The sequence below is a fragment of the Mycteria americana genome, chromosome 9 (assembly GCF_035582795.1).
Source record: "Mycteria americana isolate JAX WOST 10 ecotype Jacksonville Zoo and Gardens chromosome 9, USCA_MyAme_1.0, whole genome shotgun sequence".
Taxonomy (NCBI): Eukaryota; Metazoa; Chordata; class Aves; order Ciconiiformes; family Ciconiidae; genus Mycteria; species Mycteria americana.
Window position 1 is genome coordinate 23,089,592 of NC_134373.1, and position 14,864 is coordinate 23,104,455.

General features: G+C 38.2%; 1 protein-coding gene across 3 annotated transcripts in view; it reads left to right on the plus strand.

The window, feature by feature from the left end:
* LOC142414288 (sodium channel protein type 1 subunit alpha) overlaps positions 1-14,864 on the plus strand; it is a 93,327-nt gene that overhangs the window by 31,955 nt on the left and 46,508 nt on the right. The window contains exons 4-11 of one of the 3 annotated variants that reach the window (XM_075511327.1): positions 3,752-3,841; positions 4,654-4,782; positions 5,301-5,392; positions 6,500-6,772; positions 12,324-12,387; positions 13,007-13,148; positions 13,304-13,510; positions 14,018-14,326. In XM_075511327.1, the coding sequence (XP_075367442.1) occupies positions 3,752-3,841; positions 4,654-4,782; positions 5,301-5,392; positions 6,500-6,772; positions 12,324-12,387; positions 13,007-13,148; positions 13,304-13,510; positions 14,018-14,326 (1,306 nt within the window). Of the gene's footprint in view, positions 1-3,751; positions 3,842-4,445; positions 4,477-4,653; positions 4,783-5,300; positions 5,393-6,499; positions 6,773-12,323; positions 12,388-13,006; positions 13,149-13,303; positions 13,511-14,017; positions 14,327-14,864 lie in introns of those variants that run through there. The other 2 variants (XM_075511324.1, XM_075511326.1) reach the window with 2 other exon arrangements.

Here is a 14,864-nt window from a genome sequence, read left to right on the forward strand (position 1 = left end):
GTGAGAAAACGCAGCCAAATACTGTCAGATTGAAGCCTCTAATGAATGCTCATCCATTCAAGTTATAGACTCTGATTTACAATACCTTCCAACCCTGCATCTGTGCTAGCTGTGGGTAAATTTTTTTACTGGCGTACTGATTACTGAGTTTGGTTTTGCTTTTAAGTTCCTCCTAATTGTGTTCAAAGAGTATCCAGCTGGTCTTGATGGCAGTCAGAACAAAAGCAATTCTAATAAACAATATGCAATTCCAATATTTTTCCTTCTATCTATTAAGTGATTGTGTGATCATGTAATTTAGCTCTATTATAGGAGAAGGTTTCCTTTCACTATATGGACTGATTTCTTTTCCAACCAGCCAACTATGAGATGGGATATTTTTATCTCAGATATAGACGTAGGGTTTGGGTTTTTTTAATAATATAAGAATAGACGCATAGGTTCTTTTTTTTCCTTTTTTTTTTTAAATTCAGCATAGTACAAATGCTGCAAATATGACTGTGTTTAACTAAGAACCACGTAATATGTTCCATAATGCAGTTTAGATTTCAGCTGCTTATACAAGGTTAGCCACCTGTAAGAAAAAGATTAGAGGGTAATGTTGCTTATTGTTTTTAATAATCTCCTGACTTTTATCGATAAGCTTACTGCCCTCGCATTTGAGGTGGGTGTTTGGCATTTTGGCCTTTGCAACAGAACTGTGCCTTTCACTTTCAGTGTGAAAGATGTGTGCTGAGCACAATGAAATTGGCACATTGGTTGGAAAACCTTCATCTGTACATCCTCCAAATTCTCTGAACCTCTGTATAGGCCGTTCTGATCACATGTGCCCAGACACGTGGTCAGATGTTGCTCCCCCTGCAAAGAAACAGAGTGTGTCTCTTCCCAGTGCTCAGAGACTTTCCCTGCAATTATTCTTCCTCACTGCCGGTACGTATTGTAATACCAGATACAGGAACTGGTAACAGCATGACTTTCTCTTATGCTCTGCTGACTCACCTCCTGGTATTCTGCCTTTCCCCCCGCCTTTTGCCTGCCTGACTCGAGTTAAGGTAGAGTGTGGAACTGAGGGGGCAACACAAGAGTGATGGGAGATGGCCAGACTTTGGCAATTAATAGGAAAGGAAGAAAAGGTAAGAATAGGTGGGAGGTTGAGCAGACAAAAAAAGGGAGGTGGTAGTGGCTGGAGCTGCAGAGTGCAAGGAGAGTTAGACAGGAACAGGGAGATGCCCTAGAGAAAATGGGGTACCTGCTAAGTACCCCTGTGCTAGCCTTTGGAAGTTGAAATTACAGTGTTACTCGGCGTGGCCTGACTGCCAGCAGGTATCTGTGAAACCAATTGGCAACGTTTGTTTTTTCCAATCTTCATCTTCCACCAGGTGGTAAGAGACTTCAGCTGCTCCAGTAATCGATTAGCTTGAGGCTGTATAGTGCCTTTAACTCTACTGCTTGCCTATATGGGAAGAGCATGAAAAAGACAGTACATTTCCATGAAGAAGTCATCATATATCAGAATTGTTTACCTATGTGTACAGTTGAATTATTATAGATCATAACATAGTAAATTAAGGGAACGTTGAGATTGTAAATCGAATACTCAAAATGTGGGAGAAGAAGGAAGAGAGGCACAGACATTGAATGTGTCAGTTATGTTTGGGATTCCCATAAGGCAAAGCATGGCCAGAGTTTAGATTTCAAAGTATGTTAGCCTTCATTGAGCATCTGCTCCCTTTGAGAGTGAACAGCACTTTGGCCATGCAGCTCACAGATGTGGCGAGTTATGTAGAGTGAGCACTGTGCAAGGATCTACCTGTGGCCTTTGTTATGAACGATACCTAGCTGTAAACACGTAATACACTGCACCAGGATAAAACCTCAGCTCTCCTAAGAGGACATTCCACCTTAACTGTTTTATGAGACTACTGAAGCTGCAGCCAGGCATCTCCAAGTTTTTCAACTACCAAAATGGATTCTCTTTATTTAAAGGAATTTCCCAATTAAGTCAGACTCTTTAGAGCTGTCTGTGGACTGTGTGGAGAAGCATTGTAAGGCATTCTAATCATTTATTCTAAGCCACAGAACAATGATTTTTACTGTACAGAGCTTGTATGATAACATGGTCTTTGAAATGAGTTAAGTCACTTATTGAAAGATATCACAATATTCACTGCTTGGTCAGGCATTTAGGCAAAGGTCACCCATCTATCTATGGGAATCAGGCAGCTAAATCCTTCCCTGGGATTTGAATGTTTACTTGAAAAGATATGCTCAGGTTTGAATTGTTCAGCAGCTGTAAGCCATGATCTTAATGTTTGCACCGATTTTCTGCAAGGTTTAGGCTGAGATGTTACTTCTCCTATTCCTTCTTCACCTAGAGTGAAGGGTTGTTTGTTTGTTGGTTTGGGTTTTTTTTTGGTCCATGGCATGAAAATATACCCCAAACAACAAAATGCTATCTACTTGATTTAAAAAAAAAAAAAAAAAAGATTAAAAATCCTGGGCTCTTGTATACAAGTTTATCTGTAAATGGCTTTCTTCAGTTTAAGCTATCTTCTTTCCAGTTATGTTGATACAACTATTTTTAAGGAACAGATCATTTAGAGAGATGACTAGAGGAAAAATTAGAGCTGACTTAACCTTTTGGCATAACGGTGTAGAGGTTCTTATTTTTTGCTGCCATCACGTGGCGATTTTGAGTCAGGTTTTGGTCTAGTTTGATCACTTCAGTATTTCCAAATGTTTGAATAATCGAGTTTACTTTATTGCCATGAAAAGGGAAGGACCACACTGTTTGTAGAGCCAGTGATCTTGTAGAACATCGCACTGGGTGTAATGAAGCCCCAGTGGACTGTCCCACCTCTCTACCACAAGCCCCTCTGAGCTGTTAGTCTGGGTTTCACAGTCCTAGAATACCTAGTAGTTCCTTGCTGGAACTCTAAATAAAAATTAATTTTCATTCTAATCTTCACCAGTTTTCCATGCTTTTCAAGCAATTGACCACAAAGTACTATTGAACCATTTTCAAATCATACCATTGGTAGAACAAGAGATGCTTCTTTTGCTGCTAACGCGTTCCAAGAGAGCCCAAAAATAATACTGGAAAATTATTCACCTTAATCTGTGAGCTCTCTATGGATTTCTGTTTCACTGACTGAAGCATGTACTGCTAAGCTAGTGATAGGGAAACATGGAATACAGTCACTTCAGCAGTTAAAAACTGTATTCTGTGTTTTGTTCTGTGGTTTTGACAGACTAGCTGTGCTGGGTGCTGGGGTGGTGTGTGCTTTCTCTGCAGCTCTGACTCATGGTAAATAGGATAAACTTCTTTTACCTTGCATATGCCAGCTGTTGAGTTTAGTACCAAAACTGTAGAAGTGAAAGACTGATGCTTATTCAGTCATGTCAGGTATTTAAGTAAAACAGTATTCTTCTGCAAGTTATTTTGGTTTTGGCTGTTACTCAGCTCACATTACCTCCCAGGCGTGTGAGAGCCAGCTCCTTCGCCTTTCAGTACCAGCTGAAAACAAAACATGAGGATATCAACAAGTCAACATCAGAACATCAAAAAATCAAGACTAATATCAAAGTTTAATGTGCTAAAGTGAAAACTACCAGGTTAAGCAAAATACATGTGCAATGTTTACCAAAGTCTAAAAGATTTGTGTAAGTGGCAATATTTTACTGTACTTAAGATGTATGGCTGATATGATATTGTATGAATTACTATTGTGTTTTCCTTAACTATATCTACATTATTCAGCATGCTTATCATGTGCACTATTTTGACCAACTGTGTATTTATGACCATGAGTAACCCTCCAGACTGGACAAAGAATGTAGAGTAAGTTGCATATGTTATTTAAAGTTATCTTTGACTGTTCCTCTAGGAGTCCGCATGCCAATAACTGCAGTCACGTGTGCTGGCAGGAACTACCATGAGACACGACTACTATTCCCTCTCTAAACTATGTAGAAATGTTGAATAATTATTTAAATGTCTAGTAGATTCTAGTAGAACAATTGGGTAGAAAAAATGAAAGTTGTTTACAGATAGTATTCTACTGAGATTCCACTAGTTTTCTCTCATCTTCATGGTTTAGCACCTACCCCATGTTTTTACCCCTCCTTTACATCACTGCATGAATAGCAGAACCATGGCCATCTATTTGTACACGTCAGTTAAGGACAGCATATAAGCAAAAGTATTCCTGAAGTGAGAACTCAGTGCATGCTTGCACTCTTCCCTTTTTAGAGTTAATACTAGATTTTTTAGATGTTAGTGATTCAAACAGTATCCAGTAACTTATGCTCACAACTTTCTTGGTTAACAGTAACAGATCTAGTGTTGCATACTTTTAAACTGAGTGTCACCAATAAATTTTTAATATATGTCGTTTATTTGATAGATTTATTTATTTCGATTTATGTACAAGATCAGGACTGCTGTACTTCAACAGCATGTCACAACTAATGCATGTAAATACACAAGTATATCTGATTAATATAATACATTTTAGAAGAAATTGCTTATTTCCTGTATTTCTTTTCCAGATTTGAAATAAAAAACTCTTTCATTTGATCATCAGGTTTCTATCAGAATACCAATGTAAAATGTTGCTACTTATTTTGATTAAATTTTCCTATATTTTCCAGGTATACCTTCACTGGAATTTACACGTTTGAGTCACTCATAAAAATCATTGCAAGGGGCTTTTGCTTAGAAGATTTTACTTTTCTTCGAGATCCATGGAACTGGCTTGATTTCACTGTCATTACCTTTGCGTAAGTTTTTGTTTTTTGCTTTTTTTTTGAAAGTGAAGGGCAAAAAGGGCATGAAATTAGTATCGATACATATCAATTTCATTAAATGGAAATTCTTGTATGGATTTACTTTTGTCTAAAACAATTTTCACATTCTAATATGCATATTTTGATGTAAACATAACTACTGCAGAAGCCATTAGTACAGCTAGTATTAGAGAGGCTAATTTCATGTCCTGCATTTTTTTCTCTGAGCAGAAAAGGAGCATCCCTTTGACTTCATTCTCCAAACTTACCAATCTAGTCTAGATAAATTTTAGGCTTTCAAAGTTAAATCACTGCGATTCACTTCAGAGACATTTAATTTAACTGAAGGCTCTGAAAGCATATTAATGCAAGGCAAACTGCAGTGAAAGGTAAACCTCTGACTGTTGCTATTTAATTTTTTGCTAAAAACGCCAAAGCGGTCTTGAAGAAAGACCCAAGTAAGTAGCATAAACTTTGCCTAAATTCTGAATAACTGTGATTTAATCCTACAGGTATGTAACAGAATTTGTAAACCTAGGCAATGTTTCAGCTCTTCGAACTTTCAGAGTATTGAGAGCTTTGAAAACTATTTCTGTAATCCCAGGTAAGAAGTAACTGGTGTAAGGTGTTAGGCCCCTCGTACCTCCCAACTGTTCCTTTTTATCCTGTCATTGTGTTTGTGTGTGAACTCCCCTATTACAGATATGTGACAGAGTTTGTGGACCTGGGCAATGTCTCAGCGTTGAGAACATTCAGAGTTCTCCGAGCTTTGAAAACAATATCAGTCATTCCAGGTGAGAGCTAGGTTAAACACTGAGGCTGACTTTAATTCACTGAAAAGGAATTCATATTTTTTAAACATAAGTCTTATTTCCTTCCACAAAAAAAGCAGGAATCAGAAGATATTAGAATTCACTGAAATCTCTGATTCATTGCTTTTTAACATGAGCTCTTTCCTTTTGAAATCAGCCTTTGAGTTTAACAGATTCTTGCATGAGACATTGCAGTACACAGCGTGTGTGGTTTGCAACGTATGATGTCAAGCTTTCTTCTCCACATTCAACGAGTATCAGTAACCCTAAAGTTTTCTTACCCATGTGTATCTTACCTACATGATGTTATGTGGTATTTGTTGTGAATATTTGTGTCTAAAAAATATAACTGTTTGAAATGTTGACTTAGTAAGAAGATGAAGGAATAAGATAATAAAGAATAGCATGGGCATTGCATGGGGGATTTATTATCTTAAAATTCTACGATTTTCCAAACCATCTCCAGTTTTATAGCATTGAATTTTAATCCTATTTATTGTTGAACAGGCTTTTTACTACTGTCTTCTAAATCTAGTATGTTATAAAACTGATAGTAGCAAAGGTTTGGGGCAAGAGGTATTGACAAATAAAAAGAAAGAAGACTTTTATGTGAGATTCATGTCCAGCATGAATTTTAAAAGTCACTTGTTTTAGCATTAAAACAAGTGTTTTGAAATATATGCAACTCATTCCATTCACGGTTCCAAATGAACATAAATTTCAGCTATTTATTCATTTTCACAAGTGAAAAAGCTCTTCACAAAAATGTTATTTCACAGACATTACAATCATTTATTTGGGCTTCTGCATGAAATCTATAACTTTATTGGGAGACACTGTCATTTTTATGCTTTAAAAAAGTTTTGAACATCAGAATAAAAATTCCTTTGCATTTGCAGGCTTGAAGACTATCGTGGGAGCCCTAATTCAGTCTGTGAAGAAGCTCTCAGATGTTATGATCCTGACTGTGTTTTGTCTGAGTGTATTTGCACTAATAGGGCTGCAGCTGTTCATGGGCAACTTGAGGAATAAATGCCTGCAGTGGCCTCCAGACAATTTTACTCTGGAAACAAATATTACCTCCCAGCTAAACAGCACCATAGGTGAAAATGGTACATTGGTTAATTCAACAGTGACTCCATTTGACTGGAAGGGGTACATTGAAGATGAAAGTAAGTATTGTCAGCATAATTCTTATTGAAGTGGTTTGTGGCTGACCCAGTTCTTACAAATAAGGAGGAGAAGGGATGATACATTTAGTTAAGATGGAGCAGAAGTGTTTTCCCTCTCTCATAGATCTGCTCCAAAGGCTGGCATGGAAGAGGGAACAAGGAACATGGTCTCTCTACTTGATACAGCTCTTTTTCTCAGCTCCCTCTGCCAAATCCACATCTCCCCTCAGACAGAAAGAGGTCCAAAGGAGTTCTTAAAATTACTTAATAGTCTTAATCATTTTCCATTCCCATACTCCAAAGCAAGATCAGCAACAGACTGCTATGTCATTTCTGACAGATGTCAGAGGCTTCTAACATTCAGTGAGGACTCCAGTGATGGAGTCCTCAGTATTTTCGCCATCTATCCATATTTGTGCTTCGCTAGCCTTATTATTAGAAAGGGGTTTTTTTAAGGTCTAACAAATTTTCCTGCTGCAATTTAAGCTCATAGTTCTTATCAACTTCACTGCAGGCATCAAAACCAAATTATTCCCTATCACTAGTCACCATCTCTGAGGTATTTAGAGACTACTCTTATGTTGCCATGCCCTGTTCTCTCCTCTTTTGGTTTTCTTTTTGTACACTAAGCGATCCAGATCATTAACCTTTTTCTCCTACAATTTATTTTCTAGATCTTGATCTCTCATCTGGATCCTTTCTTGTTTGTAAACATCCTTCTGAAAGTGTAGTACCCACATCTAGCCATTTCTCCTCCACGTGAGGCACACTAAGTAGAGAAGAAGGATTACGTGGTAGCATAGTAACTTATACTTCTGTTTTATGTACCCTAGGCTAGGACTTGCCATTGTTTACAATTGTAACATCGTTAAATCCTGTTCAGCTTGTGGTCTATCTGCCTCCTGAATCTTTTACAGACTTTTACCTCATTGAGTTCCCACTTTGTATTTGCACAGTTCAGTGTTCCAGCCTGAACAGCACCCTATTTTTTCAGACCACCTCTCTAACTGTCCTGGATCTTTTAAATTGTAATTGTTTCCTCAAACTCACCACCACCCTTATCAGATCAGTATCATTTGCAAATTCAATAAGCGTTCTTCCATCCTCTAGATTAGCTAAAACCTTGAATAGCAGCAATCTCAGACAAACCTCTTCAGAAGTTGTTTTGATGCATCTTTCCATTTTGTTAATTTCCCAAAGTATGATTTTCCAACCCGTTTTGTTGATGCAGAGCAGTCTGGCAAACTGAGAACAGATAAAGAAATGCATTTCAGTACAGTTAAATGTGAGGTTACAAACCTAAGCTCCCTATCCTAAAAGTCAATGCTGCACAATTCATGTTGAGACGGGTTCACACGCATAAAGACTGTAGTTGATGGCATACATCACCTCTGACAGTGAAAGTTACTTTTGGAGAAAAATAAGAACTAAAGGGGAGAGAGAGAAAGAAAAGGGAAGGGGAAAGGGAAAACTGACCCCAGTAGCCAGCTGCGAAGAGAAGTGGTGGGGTCCCCAGGTAAGTCTCCTCCCCTGGGTATCCTTTCCAGCACAGCAGCAATCACTCCATAATGCTTTTCCTATAGCAACCGTGTATTTTACATTAGCGTCTCCTCAAACTCCCTACAGGTTTTCCTGCTTACAGTGCTATGAGCACTGCTTGGAATGCACTTTGATCAGGGTGGGTGCTGCATGGCTGGTTGGTTTTTAAACTCGTACATGCATGTTATTAGGTTACCTAATATAAACCAAAAGCTACAAGCAAGGAGTAGGAAAAAGGGGGAGAAAGAGGGGTGAACCTCACACCAGAGACAGTTGCTTCCCATGACTACCTGCTGCAACAATAATGTGCTTGCAGGTATAACATCATGAGAATAACAGCAACATGAAAAACATCATGAGAACAAAGGAAAAACGGTGCCACAAAGGCTCTGGAAAACACTGCCGCAGCAGCTTACGTGCAAGGCTGCAGAGCTGCAACTGAGAGGCAGGATATAGAAATGCAATTGGAAAGCCCTTAGCAATAGCGAGGCTAAGGCACCTAAGGCACTGTGGAGCAGCCAGGACTCTGACAAATTAAGGCTAAAACTCTGCAGCCAAAAAGCTAAATAGTATCCTGTTTGCATAAGTAAATTATTGACCAGGAAGGCAGTATTACCCCTGTAGTTAGCACTACTGCAGTTGCTACTGGAATACTATATAAAGTTCAATTTAGATAGAATGTTGAAAAATTGGAGGATGTTCAGAAAAGAGCAGAATGATTAAAGGGTTGGAAAACATGCTTTATACCAAGATAGACCAGGAGCTCAACCTACTTAGCATATCAAAGAGAAGGTTTAAGGGGTGACTTGATCACAGTTGAGAAAAACCTCATGGGGAACAGAAATTTCATTATAGACATATCTTTGATCTAGCAGGCAAAGATATAACAGGTTCAATAGCTGTAAGTCAAAGCCAGACAAATTTCAAATAGAAGTAAGACAGCTTCCAACTGTGATCACACAGCTGATCAATGACTGTAATGGATTTCCATCTGAATTTCTTCAGTCAAGATGCAATCTTTTTGTGAAACCCACTTTACTTGAACATGTGAATTCATGGAGATCCCATGCCACAGATGCCTTCATCTTCCTAATGAAGACCTAGACTTCAAGGTCAAACTTAATTTTCTGGCTTTTAAACCAAGAATCTATAAACTCAAGCTCTGATTTCATTTGATTTAAAGAAGACCTGAAGCCCCTTGAAAAACAAAGCTGAATTGAATTAGTTACAGAAAATACTTTATTGAATGGCTACTTGACCCTTTTGTATATTTACACAGGATTTCACACGTATTATGAAATTTATAATTAAATTATGAGTCTTATTATGAAGTTAATAAGCTTGTCCTTGCTTACTGGCAGTTTCAAAGAGAAAAATTACCTTCTCACAGCTTCCTGCTCTCTTCTTCCAGGTGGGCAGACAGGATACAGAAATGGTTCTTAAACCAGCTGTGTCACAGGGCAATAAGAAGGGACTTACCTGGAGCTCAGAGCAGGGCAATGGCACTGACTTTTGTAGGAATTTAAAAAGTTTTTATGCCAACAGTTGTGTATACTCTGCAAAAAAGGCACGTAAGCCCTAATTTTGCCACTGAGCTCATTTTTGGAAATACCATTATGGTGTTGGCATTAATGAGTCAAGCACTATTTTTTTTTCTTTTTCTTTTTCCATCATAGCAAATCTCATAAACTTAATGCTAGATAAGTTTAGGTTTATCTCAGCAAGCTTGCCATGAGCAATTTTTTCTGGGAAATAACATATCACAATATATTTTGTGAAATAACAATTATTCTCAGTCATTAACCTACGTTTACCCAAACAACTGTAAATTGCTTTGAAGTAAAGTGCTCACCTACCAGGGATTTTTTCCCATTTCCCGATCAAATAAAGGGGAGCCAAACATATACCTTTGATGTAGTGAGGGACTTTTCACATTATTTTGGTAAAATGCAATTCAAGAGTTTTGCATCTAGTTAGGGACACATGCTTATACCGCTCAGCTTGTGTTGTTGTAAAAGTTTTCCTATCGTGATAATATTTTGAGCATTTGTCACAGTTGTATCAGTGCACTCAGAGAAAGCCTGGGTGGCTATTATTCCCTGTGGAGCTGGCAAGTACAGCATGCTTACAGAGTGCATCTTGTCTGAACCACAGAACTTGAATACAGCCCCTATTTTAGCAGTTCAGCTCAGCTGATGCAGTACTGGTCACGACTGACTGCTCCATGTAAACTATATCAAGTCAGGTTTGCATTCTTCCAAACCAGCTGCTATGTTCCAGCATGTTTTAATCGTGATTAGCTGACATAATGCAGAATAAGCTTTGCTTCATAGCGGTCAGCTGTGGTCAGCATCAAGTCAGCTAACTTTACTCTTTACTGCTGTGTTTCAGCACAGTGCGGTTCTGCAATGCATACCGGCCCAGAGCGACAGTGGCCGCACGTAGGGTTGTGCGCTTTGCAGAGTACAGAAGATTGTGCCTTGTAAGACGCAGGTGTGTCATTAGATACTGAAACTGAGTCCTTCACAGCGTCTCAGAACAAGGTCTACATACAGCTTAAAAATCTAACTTTTCCAAATGGTGAATGTTGCTCACAGGATGGAGAGATGCAGCTGGCTGGGGTACCGCGTCCCTCCTGCAGCAAATCAATGTGCTGAGCCAATAGCCTGTGACACCTCCTCAGACTCAGAATTCTTTAGCTTCTGTAGTAAGCCTGCTTGGGCAGCACAGCCGGCACAGCCTCAGTCAAGTTTAAACTCAGCTGCGCTGGTAGCATTTCAAATGAGATCATTTTAAGGGAATCTAACAGGCCAGTTCAACGGAAAAGAAATCTAATGGGGGGTTTAAATCTTCTCAGGAAGCAAAAAAGGTACCACCTTAACTCTGAAGCTCCTGTGCTTCAGAGGTATTGGAAGCTGGGGAGGTGCTTAGGGGAGTAGCATCATGTCCCTGCCCTGTCCTTACAGACTTCCTGCGGCAACGCCTTTGGTCTCCATCGGAAATGGGATACCGGGCTACGTGGTCTGACCCTGTGTAAATTGCATCCGTAAGCCTGTGACCAAATGGGAGATCGTTACTACAGGAGGAAGTTACTCCTGTGATAATTCTTCCAAAATCAAGAGCTTAGCAACTGTAGGTGTCTGCTTTGAGGGGAAAAAGGAAAGCACTTAAGGATACGGTCAAAGGGAATCTTAATAAGCACATTTTGCGCATCATCTCTTTATTCTTCTAAGAATAGATAGGTCAATGTCTTTGTTGTTTAAACCATCTAAAATGTCCCTTAAAGACAGGATTACTAGACCGATTATGGGATGATTGGCTACAGGGAGATTTGGTGGAACTTACCCAATTTCTCTTTCTTAAGGTGATCAATAATTTCATCATGTACTCCTAAAATCCTACCTACACAAGTCAGTAACTGTTGCAGTAATTCTGTCCGAGTTAAATTTAGATGTATACCAGGGTCTTTATACCAATCAGCGGGCTAATTGCAGTGTGCCTGCACCCGTAACAGTTAGAGCCATTGGCAGCTGGCTGGGTTTTTTGCAGAGCTCACGTACTAGATAACTGTCACAAGTGTTTGTAAGTGACAAACTGGAACCCTTGGCAATATTGATCAGAAAGTTTGAAATAAATTATCCTTTTTTTTTCAGATACAATTTAATTATTATAATAAATAACTGTACAATATAATTTCACGAAGTGTGATTTAGTTCAGTGATCAGACTGAAGGGAGAATTGTACATTTCGTCTACATCCAGCAGCATTTGACAGGATTTTTAGTACATTTTGGCATTTTAACAGTAAGTGCTGTGAGCGATAGCACTTACTGCAATTCATATTGTCATTTACTCTAAAGTTATGGTCCTGCTAAAAAAATAATACCGCTTGTTTAAAATTGCATCTGCGATCACCTTAACACTTTTAGAGTGGGACTATTTATTTCATAGAGCTGTAAGAAAACTTTCATATTCAGAATTTTATAATTTTTTAAAAATTCTTTTCTAAACAGGTCATTTTTATTTTCTGGAAGGCCAAAATGATGCTCTGCTTTGTGGAAATAGTTCTGACGCTGGGTAAGACCAAATTTCATCATATTATTGCACCGTGTACAAATTAGATCCATGTTCTTTATATGTGCAGTTGGAGGGGGGCTGTATTTTGAGGGACCACTTTCTTTCACATAAGAAATACTAGGATTTTACACTGGACTGAGAATTTGGGTTCCTGGTCAGAGCTCAGTGGAGGGGTTAGATGAGCTTAGTCCTTTGCATGAATGAATCAGTAATTTGGTATTAGTGTAGCGCCTGCCTGGATGGGAAGTAACAGACATAGCATCTGGAAAACGCGTGTTATTTTGCAGTTCCGGCTGCACGTATGAGTACTAACAGGCTCAGACAGTAGAAAATACTGACATTGACATTAATGTTACAACATTAATAATTAAAGAAATTATTTGGAATATGATGTTTTAGAAGCTTAGATTAAACTTTTGACGCTAATTTTTATGTGTCTTTCCTGCTTAATTTTTCCAGTACCCTTTAAAATAATTTTCTATTAAAAATCACAACTGCTATTATTTCTAGTCTGATTAACTAAAGAAAAATCCACTTTTTAATCCTAATCTTTTCTTGGACATCCCAGGTGATAATATTAAAATAACTAGATAAGGTAACACCCAATTTGTCTTTATAGGCAGTGCCCAGAAGGCTATACATGCGTGAAAGCTGGTAGAAACCCCAATTACGGCTACACAAGTTTTGACACCTTCAGCTGGGCTTTCTTGTCACTATTTCGCTTGATGACTCAAGATTTCTGGGAAAACCTTTATCAATTGGTGAGAATTTTTAAATGCAAAATAGACTAAATATGTTTGTACCAATAATGCAAGAGGCCTAAAATCAATTTTCTTATGTTATCTTAATTTTACCAACATGAAACCCAGAACTTTTGTTAACCTATTCTTGCTTATAAATATATTCTTATTTCCAGACCCTGCGTGCTGCTGGGAAAACATACATGATATTTTTTGTTCTGGTGATTTTTCTGGGTTCTTTTTACCTGATCAACTTGATCTTGGCTGTGGTCGCCATGGCCTATGAAGAACAGAATCAAGCAACCATGGAAGAAGCAGAACAGAAAGAGGCAGAATTTCAACAGATGCTGGAACAACTGAAGAAACAACAAGAAGCAGCTCAGGTATAATTTTTGCTGTAGTAATGCGGAAGTGTATGGAAGTAATTTTACTAGAGATATTCACTCTCTGCTTTCCAAATTTGGAGTTACAAAACACCTTGTTGGGCTTTCAACAACAGAGCTAGCTCAGAGATTTTCTATTCTGTACTAAAGATATCGTACTGTGAACAATCCAGCCATAATCAAGAAGAAATATTCAAAACTAGGTATACATTATGTATACAAATATTTATACATATTTCATTATGTTTTTCTTAGTCTAGTGGCATTAATACAGTCTGTTAGACTTCTGCATTTAAAAACTACTCATGAAAGATGGAAGAAGGCTATGACCAACACATATCTTGAGTCAATTGAGTAATGAAAATTAGAAAAAAAACTAGGGAGAGGATATCCTATGGAAAGTGTTAAGATCCAGGGCGTTTGGACTAGAAATTCTGTATTAGTAAATTTAAAAAAACCCACTATGTCGTGGTTTGCTCAGTGACACAAATTCATTCTGCAACGCAGCAGGCAGCAGCGGTGGCAGCAGCGGCAGTAACAGCATCTGCGGAGTCCAGGGAGCCCAGCGCTGGGGGAGAAGCAGGAGGGCTCTCAGAAAGTTCCTCAGAGGCATCAAAATTGAGCTCCAAGAGTGCAAAAGAGAGGAGAAATAGAAGGAAAAAAAGAAAACAGAAAGAACAGTCTGGAGGAGAGGAAAAAGATGAAGATGAATTTCACAAGTCTGAATCAGAAGAAAGCATCAGAAGGAAAGGTTTCCGATTATCTATTGAAGGCAACAGATTGACGTATGAAAAGAAGTATTCTTCTCCACATCAGGTATTGCATATAGTTATTTTTAGTAGAAGCATACATTTAAAGCATCATAGGCTGTTACAAAACTACCTTAGTCTTCCTGGTACTGTAATATGACCCTACTGCCTAAAGAAAGGAAACACTGAGATTTTTATTAAACTTTATTATTGTTGCTAGTGCTTGAGAGAGAGTGCTGCAGCTGCTAGAATGTCTTGTAAAAAACCACAGAGAATGCAATGTAAACTCGTATCTCTATTCTTGTAATAGGACTGTTTAAAAATCATATTAAAATACTCTCTGATTGATTCTGTGGGTTTTTTTTAGAGTGATTATATATTATCTAGACTTATTAAAATGCTACAGTATTTTTCCATTATGATAGCCTCATATTTTCCTTGTGCTTCAATGATGTTTGAAGGCTGGTTCAATATGTGCAGCATGCTGCATACATGAAAGAATGTGCATGTATAGACTCCCTTTTTTGCTTGATGGGTATTGTGCAACTACTCTGCTCAGCAACTCTAACTGACATTAGGAGAAAGGAGTGCTAAAAATTGGTTTT